Genomic DNA, 15,507 nt, shown 5'->3' with positions numbered 1-15,507 from the left:
CAATTGCAGGGGAAGCTTCTGTGACAATAGAATAAGAACTTCCTTATGGTGAGTTGCTGATGGACAGATGGTAGTTAGTGGCCAGCTTCACTATGACCACTGCTGCCTGGGCGTGTGGTGAAGTTTCTGGGATCTGTTCTCTGTCATATGGAAGGTGGAACACCCATACTTTTCCTGTAGAGCAGCTTAGTCCTGCTATTTAGAATAAATTCACTAATTGGAAGAATGAGGATTAGCCAGCCATCACGGCTAACGTTGCCAGGTTTCTGTCTCCATAAAAAATGCTTGAGTTGTTTTCTCATGCTACTGACCTGCTACTGAACTAAATGCTCAAGATGAGGTAACAATTTATCTTTTTAGAAAATGAAAGTTTCACAAGTTGCAGTATGGCAACGGGAAAGCTGATTGAAAGGTTTAAATTAAAATTCAAGTTGTGGAGTTGCATCTAGTTGTAGTGGAGGTTATAGGCAGAAGCGTGAGCAGTGCCTAAACAGAAGAGAATTGTTTAACTGAGCCTCCATCCACGGACTCGGCAAATAAGAGACAAATTCTTCCATGACATGCTGAAAAAATGGTACTAACATTAAAATGGTTGTAACCATTCCAAGATGTGCATCTAAGCCTTCATGGGCATGAATGCAGAACTAGTTGTGGATGCACAGTTGGAGTTGATTCGTAGTTGTGTATTGTTTTACAGTGGGCTGCAAATTTGCACTGCAGAGTTCCTTTAAAAATATCTCTTGGCAAACCGGAGAAGGAATTGGATCCAAGTCTGGATTTCTGTATTTTAAATGCATTACTGATTGTTCTGTAAGATTTGATTAGCACTCTGGGAAGTCTGCAGAAATCTCATTTCAAATTAGAAAAGATGTACGGAATGAAATATCTAAGTTAGGATACTATCAGTACTCCTGTCGATGTGCTCACTTTTTGGATATAACGTTCATTTTTATTGCAATTCGATAGTAGCTTCTTTTTAAAAATTGCTTCCCTCTCTCCTCAAATCTAGCTGGTTTGAACATATACATTTTGTCAGAGACAAAATTAAAGGTCCTGGTGAGTAAGACAGAAGGCGATTTAGACAGAAGCCATGGAAAGCAACATGTATTCTGCCTTGTATATATTTGCTGGGTATTTCTTTAATTGGGTTTTTCGTACCTGCCAGGCTTCAGCAGTCTGGCTGTAGCAAATGTGTGTTTCTGTGTTTCCAGGATTTTTCTGAATTGGTAACAACTAAACTTCTTAATTTTTTTGACAAATCTTTGCATGTTCTCAGGAGATTCATTACAGTACTGAAACTGTAGTGATTAGGACATTCTATAAAGGATCAACTTGACAAATCTGTTGTTTCTTTTTATGCTATAGATGGTTGCTTTCTTTGTCTTTGATTTCAAAAAATAAAGGAAGATTAAAGAAAGTACTATTTGAAGCTGTGAAAGAATAATATAGCATGTATTTTTGACATGCTGTTGAAATTGAATAATAGTAAAATGGTTAAAAAATACTTTCAGATGAACGAGCAGTGCTTAGGGCAAATAACACTTCAGGTTAGTTAAAAAGTAGTTAAAAAGAGATTTCATACATAGATACGTCATACTCAAAAGAGTTTTTGTTTAAAATTTATAAATTTAGATCTTCTGAAAAGAACAACGTTTCTGAAAAGTTAACAAAATAGCCGGAAGGGTAACAACCAATAGCCAGGTAACAAGTGCAACAGTAATAAAATTCTAAAGTTAAAAAATAATGTATATTTAAATCAGAACTTGTTAGAGAAAATTTGTGTATTTTCTGTGTATTTACTGTTGCATCAGCAAGAATGCATTGGAATTCGTGTGTGTACTACATGGATTGGTTGCTAGGTTGTTTTCCAGATGAACTGCTCTTAGAGCCAATTCATACTTAGTTTGACTCCTTAGTTTCTGAATGAAGAGTTCTTAGTGAAGATCCTGGAGTCACATAATTCATTTTAGTTCCTTCAGCTGTAAAACATAAACACTGTTTTGATGCAGTGCTCTTGAACTCTTTGAAGAGAGCGATACTCCAGTTTCATGCAGGACAAATGACAATAGATTTCCTCCTACTCTTTTTTTTTTGTTCTGTAGTGTAATATTAAGGTACGGTTGCATTTAGGTCAGTTATTAAGATATTGTTGGTCATTTCCTTTGACAGAACATTTCTATTGTGTTATAGCAATGGCATTAGGAGGAAAGGTTATTCTCACTTGTCTGGCTGATATCAATACATTCTGGCATATTACATCCTCTGGCTTTCTGGAAATGCTTTATTTGAGAAGGAGCTTGGGAACAGGAAATTTAAGGTTATACATAGTCTGGTTTTAGACTGTGATACAAAATGTGTTTCCTAGAAGACACTACCTACCTTACAGATTTTCTCTAGTGTTTTGTAGAATTGAATAAGCTTAAATAGGTTCAAGTTGAGAATAAATTTTTATCAAGCTGCAGATGGAAGAAAGGGTAGAAGAAGGCTTTCAGACACTTGTTGGTATGGATGTGAGAAGCTTACAGGAGTCTCATTGCTATCTCATTCACCAATTACCTTCGTCTGTAATATACTGTTCAAATAATGGTGGTGCTGATATTCCCGTTCTGTTGTATCCTTGCTGTCTAGGAGGAAAAGGATAGTATTCTTCTGTCGATTAGAGTTGTATCTTTATATGTGATGATGCTGAAAATAAGAAAGCCATTTTGATAGCATCTTAATGTATGTGACTTCTGAGAAAAACAAATATAAAATTGTGGAAAGAGAAAGGAAGTATTGTCATCGTGTGCATATATTGAAGTCCATACAAAACTATTCTAAAGGATTACACTGAAGTCAACAAAAATAAGAATAATTATAAGCCTTTTGAAATTAATTAGCTGCATCATCAGGCATTAGGTAACAAGTAGTTTCTGTGGTAAAGCTGAAGGTGCAGAGTGAAAAGTATCAGAAGATAAAACTTGTAACTCTTTCTTTTTGGGTCAGAAGGTGGAGTCTTTGCTTGAAAGATTGTCTGTTTCAATTTATGATCGTTTTGCAAACCGCTTTTTGTAACTGCAGAGGAGCTGGGTTTGGAAAGAGCCTGCTCAAACAGAGTTGGATAAAGTGGTTGTCCAGGACTGCGTCCAGTTGGGTTTTAAGTATATCTAAGACTCAACAAGCTCTCTGGGCAACCTGTTCCACTTGTATTTATAAATTCTGGTGTTACACAAAATATTAATAGCTTTTATATTTTAGGGGATGAGTTTTTATCCAGTTTCATTCATTTAGTTATGCTCAAAGCTGACCAAAAGCTGCATGACTGTTAACGTGCCCTGAGCTTATATCAAGACCCATTGAGGACCTAAGTACAAAGCATATGGCGGTCTAGAGTTATCCTGTGGTTTTTGTATCAGAACTGTCTCATTGTCCTATCGGTATGAAGTTCAGGATGAGCTCTCATTTGACATTAACATGTACCCATTCTAGGTCAATCAGAGGCAGGCATGTACACTGATGGTGTTAGATACGGCTTGTAAAACAAAACTTACCCAATTAAAGCTTATTTTGTAGAGAAGGCTGGTCTAAGTGAGTTCAGAGTGGATACACTGAGAGATTGTGTCTGTGTTACTGACACAATCACTTTCAAATGTATTAGCATTTGTTTCTTTTACTTGTGTTTCTTGATATATGGTCAACTTGTAATAAATCTGCCAGGCATAAGGAAGAGATTTCTGTATGGATGCCATTTGTGTTAAGGGAATGAATCAAGGCAGTGAAGAGACAGTCCCAGTGATGTAGAGCAAAAGGTTGAGTCAGTTTGCCATGTCACTGTCAGTACAATCTGAGTAATTAGTTTCCATTGTTACTGTCAGTTTGGCATAGTCACTTGGCTGTTTTTTTGAGTCATTTACTGTTCAGGGTTGTACTTTATCTTATCCTTGTACATTTCGTATCAGTTTTTAATTTTCTGAATTCAGACTTTTCAAGTCCCTGGATGCAGTAGTGTATTTTTGGGGAAGAATGGAATGGTGATTTGAGCCTATCTATGCCTAGTAGTAGCTTCATTATCTGTTTTGTGGTAGATCACTGTATGGGCTCTTATTTCATGTTAAGTCTTGTTTTTGCTGTTTAACCTGTTTTCCTTCCAAAGCATGATATAACTTTTGCATTTAATATTATGATTCAATGTTAAGCTTTGACATCAAACTTCCAAATGCTTGCTGACCTCTGATTTCAGTATGGAGGGGAAAACGCTTATCTTTCTATTGCTGGAAATGAATTCATTATCTGTTCTTTTCAAATTCAACAGAATTTGGCTTCTTGGAATCCTTCAAATCCTGAATGCCTCCTGCTTGTTGTGAAAGAGCTTGTGCAGCAGTATCATCAATTTCAGTGCAGCCGATTACGTGAGAGCTCACGTCTCATGTTTGAATATCAGACTTTACTTGAAGAGCCCCAGTATGGAGAAAATATGGAAATCTATGCTGGCAAAAAAAATAACTGGGTAAGCTATTAAGAATATTGTTGCTAAAATGCTCTTAGTGAACCTTTAATTTTAGTAAATGACAGTTCTTGGTTTAGAAAATCAGGTTGTCTATGGGCATCTCCTTGCTTTATTTCCAATGAACAAAACTTATTTGACTCAGCTCACTCCATGTTTTGTCCTTTGCAGTCATTCCATTACCTTGCTTGAACTAGATTTTGAGGTGAGCAGCTTTTCTTTCAACCTTGTGTTAGTTCGTCTGATTTATGGATGTGCTGATAAACTCTTGAAAAGCCTGTGCAGTATAATTACAGGGCATAGCATGTGGAACTTTGACCTCTGTGAGGATTTTAGAGGCAGAGTAACTGCATTGGTATGACACCCTGCTCTGTCAAATTAGCCCTGCTTAAAACTAGGATGTGTTAGTGTGGTTCCACGTTGAGGTTGAGCTGATTTAGTCAGTAGCTGCAGTTGCCTGTATCTCACTGCAGCTTATCTGAGATGAGATGAGTTGTTCCATGAACCTAAATAGGTGGGAAAAATGGTCTAATTTCCTGCAGAAGGATAGGAGGAGGTGCGATGAGCTAGAGCAGTGACTTTGTCATTCTTCACATGACAATCAGACATTAAACTGACTTATCCATTTCCTGAAATTGCATCCTTTACCTGGGCAATGTGCCATGCCACCTCAACCTTCTAAGTTAAGGTTATTGGAAATATAAACATCTGGGTTGGTGTGCAAGTTAACTGTTTATTTATTAGCTCTGCCATTTTCCCTGTTGATAGTTTTTTTTTTTTATTGCTGGAATTTTGGAGTAAGTTATGTCAGGAAATACATAATAATGTTTATGCTGAACATGTACCCATCTTACTTTCAGCAGCAGTGTAATCTTGACATATATCATTCTTGAGAAGCAATATCTTACGAAATAGATGTACTCTGGAAATGAAATTCCAGCATTCATTTTATCAAAGCTTAGAATTCACCTTTATCACTTTCATTGTCCCCAAGTGACAGATGACATGAGGATTTACAACTCACAGTATTTAAATTCGAATGTTTCTCTGTTGTCTTGAGAGAAATCATGTAGGCAACTTTTCATTTTAAACCAAGTAATATTATCTTTATCAGAGAATTTCAGATCTCAATGTTTCTAAATCAGTATGTTTGTTCTGAAATGTTGTTTTCTATAGCTGGCATCACGAGCTACTCGCCACATCTGTAAATATCATCAGACGGTTTTACTGAAATGCTTTCTGTACCATACTCAGATTTTATCATCACTTTTGGCAGCTGACAAAATTGTAGTGAAGATTGTAGAAAACTTTTTTTTCTTCTTATGGAAAAAATGAATTTACTGAAGTCTTTGGATTCTTTCCCCAGTCCTTGATGACTTTGAAATGTTATTTTAATTTGGCATTGAAATGTTATCTAAATTTAAAATATTCAAATAAAATAAATCTTAGACATTTTGAGGCAAATCGTTTCAATTATTTCAAAGCTATGTGAGGTTTCTGTAGCATGTGCTTTGTTTTCAAAGTTTATCTTCTCTATCAAGAAGATCTCAAAGGTCTCATTTTGAAATTCTGTGAACGTGGTACCTGCATTATGGGAGGCTTCTTTGTGAGTGTCTTGAAACACAAAACTATGAAACTAATCTGTGTGGTTGCCCTTCGTATCCTTTACAATTCTCTTGTTAGTCTTGACAATCAGTGCAATAGCACTGTTTCTCTAAAAATCAAGAAGTAACTGCGTGTTAACTCCTCTGTCTAGAACTCATGAAAGCTCGTATTGTTGCTGTCTCTAATGAGTTGATAGTGGCTCAACAAACTTGTGAAATAATCATCTATGAACGCACATTGCATAGTGTTATGAAAGTAATTATCTTATGTGCATGAATTAATAAATAAATATACTTTAAAAGAAAAATAGAGGAGGCCTGAGTTCAATGCTGTGTCCCAAAATGGAACAGAAATTTGCTTGTGTACCTTTGTACTGATGTGTCTGGTTTCCTGAAGCGATCTCCAAGATCTGTGACAGAGGCAAACTGTTATTTAGTTTGGTAGCTTCATGTTGGCAGAGTTCCATCTGATACAGATGCTCATTAACTACCTGAATCTAATCTCTCTGTGTTATGGCCAGAAGTACGTCTGACTTCACCATATGCCTGTCAGCAGCTGGCAAGGTTTTGGTAGTTGAGCAATGTGGGCAGGGTCTGCTCCCTGTGGGTCTAGAACCTCTCTGGGAGTACTACATTGCAACACAATCTTGACTGAATGACATAAAAGATCTGGCTTGCAAGCTCTTATGTACTTTCATGCCAAGGAGCAACTGATGTTTTGATTAAAGGCCATTTATCTGTTCAGCGTTCACCCACAGTTCATTAGAGTTGGTCTTTAACCCGAAATCATTTTCTAGATTTTCTGGCAAATGTTGTATGACCTCTATTTTGGAAATGAGGTCCAGACAAGAATCGCTGTCTGTAATATCAATTTCGGTCTGATAAGGAAAACCAAGTGCCCCAGCTGATGTCAAAACAATCTTTGTGCTGCGTGCACAAGAAGTCATTGACTTGCTTCTATAAGTTGTTGCTGCTGCATTTTATAGAGAGAATACTTCCGTTATTTCAGGTGTGTTCCAGGATTCTGCCTACCTCAAGGCATAGCTGTGTCTGCAAGAAAGATGGTCCTGTTCAGATATAGTACTGTATTTAAGTGCAAACTTCTAATGAGAATTGTAATATACACAGTTTGTACAATTGTTTAATGTTGTTTACTGCATGTTTCTTGTTACAGTATTTTTCTTGTTGATTTCTTTGGCAAAACATTTAAAATATTAAGATTAAATTTAGCTATAGAAAACTGTTTTCAGGGAATAGTGAAGTAGTACGACTAAGTTACTGAATATTCACACAGCATCGATTTGTCCCCTTGACTCTTAAAATAAGGTATTATATTTAAGAAATTGCATGTCATCGTACAAACAAATAGCATATATATGCAAAAATAGGGCAATGTTAGAACTGAAAAAAGGAACTTGTCTCAAGATTCTGCAGTGAGTTGCAAAAATTATTGTTTAATGCTTTTTGTGCAGCTAAGTCAATGTGACAAATATAGCTGCTGTATGGCTACTTTACTGAATTCCAAAATAGGGATGACAAAAAATTAATGCTGAGGAAATCAGACATTTGTTTTTTCAAAAAGAGCCAACTCCATTGCTTCATAACCAGGTGGACAAAGTCTGGTTTTAAGGAAATGTATGAAACAGAAAGGAAATCCTTTCAATTTCCTTTGCATACACTTTACACGTAAAAACCAACAGTGTGCAGGGGACGCTTGGCGAATTTTCAGTAAACAGTTGTCTAGGTGTTAAGAATCACATATCTCTGCAAAGAAATGACAGAAAGCATTCTAGCTCAGTTATTTTGTCTATGTTTGTTGAGGACACTCCAGATCCATTCTTTTCTAACTGAACTCTTCTTAGTTATGTATATCTGTGATGTTTGTGAAGATGCATGTGTTTTGTCTCTGCGCTCTTAAAACTTAGTCATTAGCTTTCAGTCCGTTTGCAGGTCTCAGTGAACCAGAAATGAGAACAGACAAGGCAAATCTGTGTTTAGAATCTAAGTGTAGTCAAATTTTTGTCATGTACATTGTTGCATTCTGACTACATGTTATATTGTTAACATACTGGCAATGATGTTTTATGGTCTTAGAGAGTTTTTGTAATGCCTGTGGAATCTGTAAACTATTTCTTTTCATCTTCGGTAATTTCATTGAGAAATGTTCTTTTAAACCTCAGCCCTTCTGTTTGGTATGAGCTCTTACGCGTTTTCCGGTTAATATTTCATCCTCAGAACATTTAATTTGTAATTCTACTTTAGACGCTAGCTCTCATTGTTCTTATGGTTTTTCCACAGACTGGTGAATTCTCAGCTCGCTTTCTCTTGAAATTGCCTGTAGATTTCAGCAATATTCCTACATATCTTCTCAAGGTAAAATGGATGTCTAAGTTAACAGTATTGGTTTGAGAGAATATGAATTATTGAAATGTTCTTAGTAACTATTTTGACATTCCTGCACTCCTCCTCTCCAAGAGATTGAAAGAGCACCGTTTCTAAACCTAATCGGATTATATTTTGGAAATACGGTATTAAGCATACTGTTGTTTTGCATTCCACTTTACCAAACAGTAAGGATATGTTTGTCACTCTAAAGGACATTGTAAAAGATTGCATGGAATACCTATGTCATCTGGCATTTTTAATGAGTAACCAAATTGCACCAGTAATCTTGATAGTGGAAGCAGAAAAATAAACTAAACACGCCACTTCGTAACAGGGATTGAAAACAAATACTTATGACAAAATCTGAAGGTATTGGTGTTTACTTTGCTTCATTCATTTACAAAAAACACTAATTTGAAAAGACACTTTACCTAATTTTAGCAAGGATGTAGGACAATGGAATTTTGGTGCGTGTTAGAAAAGAAAGTATTTCTCTATTTGCTCGTAAGGGGAAAAAAGAATGGTGACAAACTACTAACATGGAATAATTTGAAATGAGTGGTTTTCACAGCAGGCGGACAATCGCTCTTTCAAGCAGTTACTGTGGAAGCTCATCATAAGGTCAATGTTATTATATTCATAGGAAACAGTGAGAGATCTGTCTATTATTAACGTTAGAATAAAGTGCCAGAACAAGGTTTGAGTCAGCTGATGTTAGCAGCAGACATCTTTCTTTAAACTGCATGTCTGACTCAACTTTTTACTTTTAAATATTTGGAAAAGAAAACAGCTACCTAATGTTTAGCAACTAATGCGTTGAGAAGATGTCAGCGTAGATCCCATTAACTCCTCTTCATCTTTTTGTTAGAAATCTTCAACTATTGTTAGCTCACAGTTGCAAGTGTGAATCTTCAGTGATTCCCCAAATAATATGTCTTGAGCTAAAAACCATGAAAATAAAAACAGATACAACTGTAATCTAACTGAAATTCTGTAGTGTGAGGTCAGTATACTGTGATCTCTAACTTCTGCAGAATACACACTGTTTGAGTAATCACCTGTTCCTGATTTTCTCAAAAGCCTCCAAATATTTTCAGTTCCTTGCTGTGTTCATCATAGCAGCCCTGGCAGCTCCTGTCTTTCATCATGGCCTTCTCTACTCACTTGATGGGGACAGTCAGATGTAAGAGGATTGGCAGGGCCTTGCATTTAGAAGGATGCAGTAACAGTTCACCTGAACTGCAGCATATTCATGATTGGCTTCTGAAAGGCCTCGTGGAAAAATGGAGGCTGTCAATGGCTAACACAAACTGTGCTGTCTGCTCCTGCCTGAACACTGGAGTGCCGTGCTTTCCAGGAGCATTTTTAAATTGGTGAAGAATTTCGGGAGGTGCATAGCCAGTGAATTCCCTAACTTCGTTCACAGAGCTGTACTACACCTCTGTTCAGCCTCTGAGGAAATGAAACAATCTGGGGCTAGAATGTGGTGTGTGACTTAAGTGTCATCATGTAGGAATCCGGTGATAGAAACAGGTTTTGTTTCTTAAGGAGTAGCATTTTAATATGTGTTAGTTCATTTTTTCTTACCGTACCCACTTCCCTCCATCATGTTTTCTTCCACCTGCTTTAAACAAGGTTGATATTCTGTGAATAGATTGTCAGTGCTCCACCTGTGCTTCCCAGGGCATTATTCACCCTGAGTACTGAATGATTCAGTACTCTGAAGAAGAACGTGTTTATTTCTATGTGTGTATAGACTGTGTGATGTGAAAATGTATGCACAAGAAGGTAGCAAAATCAAAGTTTCCCAGTTTACTTTTATGTTGACCTATCTAAAATTTTGATGTCTTACCGTTACAGTTTTAAAGTTAATGTGTTTTTGTATGTAATATCCCGTTTGTTTGTTGTTGTTTTTTAAATGACAGGTCCTTTTTGATGGGTAATATGCTGATGAAATCCTTAGATTTCTTAGACTTCTAATTTACAAACTAACAGATTAACTGTCTGTGGTAGGAGAGTGATGTTTAGTCTGGATGAATAGCCACAGGAGAATAAATAGGGTTTTATTTCAGTAGTGTTTGTTGACAGCAAAGAAAGATTTGACTCAGGCTCCAACATGGGTTATGACAGACTGCACTCTGTAGCAGGCGTGGATCTGCAGCGGGTCTCTGTTGCCTTTAGTGCCTTGTATTCTGACATTATTAGCTGTATCAATGTCCTCTCACATGGCAGCAATATAAATGTAGATAGTTGAGACAGTTATGCTCCAAGTAGTCCAAATTTTCAAAGGTATTTTTTTAAACACGTATTTTCTCTGAAGCTATATGTGTCTGTCTTTCTATTTTTATTTTTACTTTATTTTTAATGAGATTTTTGACGTAAACAGATCTGTGGCTTTTGTAATAAAATCAGAATTCATTTGCAATCATATCTGCCAGTTGTGTTGGCACTAGTGCTACTTGCAGAATTATGGCACGTGGCTGAGCATCCATTGATGCGGAGAAAGTAATTGTCAATATATTATCCTGAAAGGTGGAAGAGCAGTCAGTAACTAGGGCTGTTAGTGTATTAATGCTAAAAGCACAGACCTGAATGCTGTGTTTCAATTATGTGCTAGTCTGCAGCCAGTTGTATAACGTGCAGTGCCTTCTCTGTAATGATTTATAGAGTTCAAACCTGTGTTATACTTTCTCTGCCATGAGTTCTTTTTTTTTACATGTTTAATCAATACTGCTTGTATTAAAATCTGGTGAAATATTTAAAGACCATTATTCTTGCCTCATTAATCCTAGTAACCCAATGATTTGCAATGCTCTTCTGAAGTATTTGTCAATTTCATTAAGTAATCACATGAGAAATGTGACTTTAAAGCTTTACATAATAAGATGGTATTCAAGTTTAAATAAGCTGTTAGAATGCTCTGTAGTTTTACAGAATCATTGGAACTCTTGAAAATACACTCCTTATTCTTTAGATCTTCCTCTATCAGTTTTGTACTGTTGGTGAGAATATTTTCTTTACCTTACGTTGAATAAAAATTCGAAGACATAACAAGAGTTGAGTTGTTATGCACTTGAAAGGCTGATTTACCAGGTTATTTCAAAGATATTCGCTGCATTAAATTTAAATTTCAGTTCGTGTGTCCACGTGTATTATGGAAAGTAGCTGAGTTCGTGAAGAAGAACAAGCGTGATTAAGAGAGCAGCACAGAGTACAGTCTCTTCCTCTGAATTCTTAAATTCTACTCAGTGTTCTTCAGACAGAATTTATTGGGAAGCAAAATGGCAGTTGAAGTAATGACTGCTGTAGATAAATCTCAATTCATGAATTTTCTTGGCATATTCCTTCATACTGGAAAGAAAAAATAACATGCTTCATTATCCATGCTGACCAGTCAATTAGCAAGGAATGTTAGTTTACAGTGTAAATGCATATCTGGGCAAAGACACGTTTTCATGTTGTTTTTCCACTTTACAAAATTATACTTTCATACGAGATTTAAATGCGGACCTTTGTATTGACTTTTTCTTACACAAATCTGTTTGACATAAATTAAAATTCTAAGCATCAAACTACAGAATCAAGCTGGTGGCTCAAACTACTGCAAGGTTCATTACTGAGCAGCCTTTCATTAAGGTTCTCTTATTTGAGAAGAACCTGGCTTTGGTTCAGGAAAATATTTACATCTGTATCTGTTTACTCGTATACTTTCCCTTTCCATTCTTTGAAGTGAGATTTTTGATCAGCGTGATCATTTTGACTGAAGTTCTTTCCTTTTGGTTGCAATTTTTTAAATTTTGCCATGGCATTGGTAAAAGGAACTCTTCACTGTTTATATAGTTTCATAGTTTTGATCAGTTACAGGGACTTGTGTTATCATAGTGATAAGTCATTAAACATCACTAGCTTAGTAATTTGCTAATTGTAGTGAATTATGCGACTGTAGCATGATAGTTGAGAATGAACGGACTTCCAAGCACGTTGCCAGTTATGCTGTAGAAAACAGGACATTTAGGTATTTTTTATTACTTTGTTTTTGAGGTTTTTATTTAGTAGTAAATGCCCTGATTAGCAACTCCTCCTTCTATGTAATTTTTAATGTACTGATTTCCTTCCTATTTTTATGTACCTAGTTGTTGTGCCCTAGTGAATAGCCAGTATCTAGACCAATTCAGCTGTGGTGCTACTGCCAGTAGCCTTCTTATTATTCAAGTGTAAAGGAAATACACAGAGCAAACATAATTTCTTTTTTTTTCTTTTTGTAGAAGGCTTTTTCTAATAAACTTTTTTTTTTCTGAAGAGATTTTTTGCAATGACCACTGTATTCATTGCGTATCTTTCAGAACTGAAATAAATAACAAACATTGTCTAGACACATTGCCAGGGGCAAAACAGTTGTGTGTAAGCCTGTCAATGGAAAAGGTTTATTCTCAAGTTCAAACTGAAAGATAAGAATGTATTTGTGTTTTTCCTTATTGTGATTTCATCATTTAGAAGTCTGTTAAAGACTTCACTGCAACCTGTGTTTATGATGTAGACCGAATTCCAGATGCTGTGAAAAGACTGTAACACGTGCATATGTTTGAGAAATCAGCTGGAGCAGACAACAAACAGAAATACAATATGCAGGCTTAGTGGAAACTTTTCCCGCACAGTGTTTTTACTGTTTTGATTTAGCAACTGACTGTGATTTAGACTTGACAAGCATTTAACCTTTATGTTACATTGCTGCAAATAACAAAACACAAGTATGTTTGTCCAAAAAGTAGTACCTGTGCTGTTTAACTCAAATTTTTGAGCTAAATGTTCTGAAAAACATAAGGTTAGCTTATACTGTAGACCTTCTTTTAAACTTCATTTGATTTTGTTGCAAGCTGGCTTGCTAAAAGCTGATGTTTAGTCACAAAGTCAATGGCGAGAAGGAATTAATGTCCAGAATCTGTCTTCAGCTTTTTAAACTGCCCACTTTCACACTGTGCTGAGCAGCTGCCTCTCAAAATAGCATCAAAAATTGTGCAGTAAATGCTATCAGGATATTTTGCCTTAATGTAGGTGATGGAGCTATATGTCTTCTGAAGCTTGTCATGTCTGTGGAGTCAGCTGTCATTTTACCTATTTTACAAATAAGGAAACTGACAGGTGGATAAGACTAGCAGGTAACCCTGAGGTAGTGTGTAGTTCTCATAGTTCACAATACTTTGACCATGCTTTCCATAGGGGTTTTATAAACTGGTACGCAGATTGCTAATAATCTTTTACTACTTAAACCTCTGAGACAGAAGCATAAATTTAACTCCCCGAATTGCTTTCCTGATCTTAGGACATAAAGTAAGCGTTCAGAGTGAATACATAAAGTTTACTAGGAGATGTCAGTATGCTATTCAGTAGATTATTTGTTGTACCAGCATTGAATTACTTAAACTGAATATCGAAACGTCAAAGATTGTTTAGATTTCTTCTGTTAATAGTTTAAACGCCAACTTTATAGCATGCAATTAAAATGAGCCATTGAGATTTTAGATTAGAAATAAGTTTGTGCAAGTTAGTACTGGCAACATTTGAAACAGAACAGTTTGTAGTAGCTGGAGCCAGTAAATCATATGATCTAGAGGCCATGAAAATAAATGTAACCTGTGTGTGGAAGGCATTTATCAAGAAGAGATATCACTGATGCTTACCTTTAAGAATCCATCACTGTAGCCTATACCCCAAAATCTGCAGTTTTGCTGTCCGCTTTTTTCATCAAAAAGTACTAAATGGAATGCTGTCAAGGAAGTGTTTGCTTTCCTCAGAGTACCATCCTGTTGCCAGAAGCATGCAGACTCCAAGCAGGGGGGCTTATATAGTGTGTCACATTAAAAACAATAATAATATTGTAATAATTAAAAAGAACAAAACAGTATTATAATACTGTTTGAAAGTTATCCATATCATGGAGTGTTTCAGGTAGTTTAAGCTGTCACATCAGAAGAAGTGATTTACTGGTGATAAAATATTTTTTAAGTGTTTGCTTTTTCATAATAGCTTGAAAACATCCATGTGTTAGTTGTAAAGGCTTTATATATATATAATTTATTGTGATGTTTCAGGGTTCACTGTTGGTAAAACTGTAAAGTCTTACTTATTCTATTGTATAAAAGCATTGCGCTTCTTTTATTACAGCTGTCCAATTATTAACCTTTTAGAGCTGTGCCCATTAGTTAGTCCTCTTTGCTTTGACACAAAGTCTATTGGTTCTGGAGTATTTCTGATGCTGAAGTGGTAACATGTTTCTACCATAATCCAGGGGAGCTTCAGATACACTTACAGAAATTGCAGTTTACTTAAGTCATCCTTTAATGATTTTATTCTAATATCTATTGCCCCAAAATCAAGGGAACCAAAACCCTCTGTAAGTATATTTTCTAATCAGAACAGGTTATATTTGAATTTCATAAACTGTTCATTTTCCTTTGTTCTCTTTGTAGTACCATCAACTTTTTCACAACAATACAGTTTGTTTGTAGTAACTGGTTACATAAACCACACTAAAACTTGTTAGTGCCAGGAGCACCTTAAGCTCCATATGCTGGAAGCCAAAAGCATTAAAATAATCTTTTTCTGCAATTTATTGGCAGATTTTACTAATAAGATCTGTCAACTGGAACAGCTCATTCTGCACAGCTGATGATTTTTATAGTTTATGATCTTAATGTGAATCACAATCTGCAATCAACTGTATTTCTGATGACAGTTATATTTAAACATTTTATTTTTATAATGCAGTAGTAAAGAACCGCCATATCTCATGTAAATCATATAAATTTCTAGTTTTTCCCTAATGTAATGAACTATTAATTTGACATTAGTAGAAACAGGATGGGTTTGTTTGCTTTTTTGTTTTGTTTTCTAAGAAAAAAAAAGAATGGAAGTTGAATAAAAGCAAGTTAAAAAAAAAAAAAACAGCTTCTGAAGTTGATACACCTTTTTTGTATATGATGAGAAAGTTTATAATACATTATGTTGCATGACTTGGTTTAGATTTACTGCCTTGTT

At 35.7% G+C, this 15,507-nt stretch overlaps 1 protein-coding gene across 8 annotated transcripts in view; it reads left to right on the top strand.

The window, feature by feature from the left end:
• Window positions 1-15,507, top strand: part of BABAM2 (BRISC and BRCA1 A complex member 2) — a 160,120-nt gene that overhangs the window by 40,472 nt on the left and 104,141 nt on the right. For 7 of the 8 annotated variants that reach the window (XR_002437275.1, XM_021392674.1, XM_021392671.1 and 4 more), the window contains exons 5-6: window positions 4,292-4,486; window positions 8,386-8,460. Coding sequence is in view for 7 of the 8 variants with exons in the window: in XM_021392674.1 (XP_021248349.1) it covers window positions 4,292-4,486; window positions 8,386-8,460 (270 nt within the window). In the remaining variant the exon portion in view is untranslated. The remainder of the gene's footprint in view (window positions 1-4,291; window positions 4,487-8,385; window positions 8,461-15,507) is intronic. The other variant, XM_021392676.1, reaches the window with a different exon arrangement.

This window comes from Numida meleagris, chromosome 3, assembly GCF_002078875.1.
Source record: "Numida meleagris isolate 19003 breed g44 Domestic line chromosome 3, NumMel1.0, whole genome shotgun sequence".
In the NCBI taxonomy this organism is placed as follows: Eukaryota; Metazoa; Chordata; class Aves; order Galliformes; family Numididae; genus Numida; species Numida meleagris.
The sequence above is the reverse complement of the archived record's forward strand: the minus strand, read 5'-3'. Positions and strand labels throughout refer to the sequence as shown.